The sequence below is a fragment of the Acinonyx jubatus genome, chromosome B2, assembly GCF_027475565.1.
Source record: "Acinonyx jubatus isolate Ajub_Pintada_27869175 chromosome B2, VMU_Ajub_asm_v1.0, whole genome shotgun sequence".
NCBI lineage: Eukaryota > Metazoa > Chordata > Mammalia > Carnivora > Felidae > Acinonyx > Acinonyx jubatus.
The window spans coordinates 43049931-43052089 of record NC_069385.1 but is presented as its reverse complement, the minus strand read 5'-3'; the positions used below and the strand labels follow the sequence as shown (position 1 = coordinate 43052089).

Below are 2159 nucleotides of genomic sequence, written 5' to 3'. Positions count from 1 at the left end.
CCTTGTCTCCATTTTTAAAAACTAATGTTCGTAATTCCTCTTGGAGTCTGACACTTAGACCAAAAAAATAGCTCTCATATATGCATACACAAACAGGGCCATTTTGAAGTTTTAGAGAAGTAAATAACAATTTATAAATGTGTCGGGAGTCACAGATTTACTCTCTCGGCAAGTCAGATATGGAGAAGAAATTGATTTCTTCGTATAATTTACTTACCTTCAAAAAGAGACCCTACCGGCTGCTGATGAGCTGCTTAGTCCCAGCTGCTGATTCTCACAGTCCCTTTACATAATGATTTTTCTTTGAGATAATTGTTCAGTGTTGCTGTTATTGTTGCCTCAACATTTGCTCCTCTCTGAGGTTGTGTTTGGTGGGACACATGATGCTTTGGTAGAACCGTTAAGAAGGCAGGGCTCCAGGTGTGCCTGGGTGGCTCAGTCAGTTAAGTGTCCGACTTCAGCTCAGGTCATGATCTCACAGTGTGTGGGTTTGAGCCCCCCACTGGGCTCTGTGCTGACAGCTCAGAACCTGGAGACTGCTTCAGATTCTGTGTCTCTCTCTCTCTCTGCCCCTCCCCTGCTTATGCCCTTTCTCTGTCTCAAAAATAAAAACTTTTTTAAAAAATTAAAAAAAAAAAAAAAGAAGAAGGCAGAGCTCCATAGAGACAGTGCTGGGGCGAGAGAGCCAGAAAGGCACTGGGCGACTCTGTGCCTCACTGAGGAAAATAATTAAACCTGGGCAAAGGGGATCCTAAGAAACCGAGAGGCAAAATGTCATCGTATTCATTCTTTGTGCTAGCTTGCCGAGAGGAGCGCAAGAAGCACCCAGATGCTTCAGTCAGCTTCTCAGAATTTTCTCGTAAGTGCTCAGAGAGGTGGAAGACCATGTCTGCTAAAGAGAAGGGAAAACTTGGAGACATGGCAAAGGTGGACAAGGCCCTTTATGAAAGAGAAATGAAAGCTAATATCCCCGCTAAAGGGGAAACAAAAAAGAAGTTGCAGGATTCCAATGCACCCAAGGGTCCTGCTTTGGCCTTTTTCTTGTTTTGTTTTGAGTATTGCTCCCAAATCAAAGAAGAACATCCCAGCCTATCCATTGGTAATGTTGCAAAGAAACTGGGAGAGACATGGAATAATACTGCCACAGATGACAAGCAGTCCCACTAAAAGAAGGCTGCTAAACTGAAGGAAAAATCTGAAAAGGATATTGCTGCATACTGGACTAAAGGAAAGCCTGATGCAGCAAAAAAGGGAGTGTCAAGCTGAAAAAAGCAAGAAAAAGAAGGAAGAGGAGGAAGACAGGGAAGATGAAGAGTATGAGGAGGAAGATGAAGAGAATGATGATGAATAAGTTAGTTCTAGCAGTTTTCTTTCTTGTCTATAAAGCATTTAAGCCCCCCTGTACACAGTTCCTTTTAAAGAAAAAGATTGAATGTAAGGCTGTGTAATACTTGTTTTTAAACTGTACGGCATCTTTTTTTGTATGGTTAATACACTCCTAAATGTGTCTTTAGATAGCCCTGTGTTGGTGGTACTTTCAATAGCCACTAACCTTGCCTGGTGCAATGTGGGGGTGTAAATTGGCATGGAAATTTAAAGCAGGTTCTTGCTGGTTTACAGCACAAATTAGTTATATATGGGGATGGTAGTTTTTTCATCTTCAGTTGTCTCTGGTACAGTTTATACAAAATAATTGTTGCTCTGTTAACTGAATACTGCTCTGTAATTGCAAAAAAAAAAATAAGTTGCAGCTGTTTTGTTGACATTCTGAACACTTCTAAGTAAATACATTGTTTTTATTTAAAAAAAAAAAAAAGGCAGAGAAATGTGGTCAGGCAGGATGATGTTGCACTCCAGACAGTTCCCTATACAGCACTGATGCTGAGTTAGGAGCTGGTAGACTTACTAGGAAGCCTGTCCAGGCAGAGAGAAATGACCTTATAATAAGCACTGTGTGCATAGCATCTAATTGTGGAGCTAGATACAGGCTAAGGAAACTAACTGAGAAGGTTTTCATTTCTAAGCTCTGATCCATCTGAGAAAGACTACAACTCTGACCACAAATGCCAGCAGCAGACAACATCATGATGCCCAGGAAAGGGACCAGGCTAGCCACATCCCAAACTTATCAAACCAGCCATTTTGTAATTTGGTCGGAG

General features: G+C 41.5%; 1 protein-coding gene across 1 annotated transcript; it reads left to right on the top strand.

Moving 5' to 3' along the window:
* Positions 1–734: 734 nt before the first annotated feature.
* On the top strand, positions 735–1274 carry LOC106971431 (high mobility group protein B1-like). Its single transcript, XM_053221921.1, has one exon. It carries the CDS (start codon positions 772–774, stop codon positions 1165–1167), a length of 396 nt encoding a protein of 131 aa, XP_053077896.1. The 5' UTR covers positions 735–771; the 3' UTR covers positions 1168–1274.
* Positions 1275–2159: the final 885 nt, after the last annotated feature.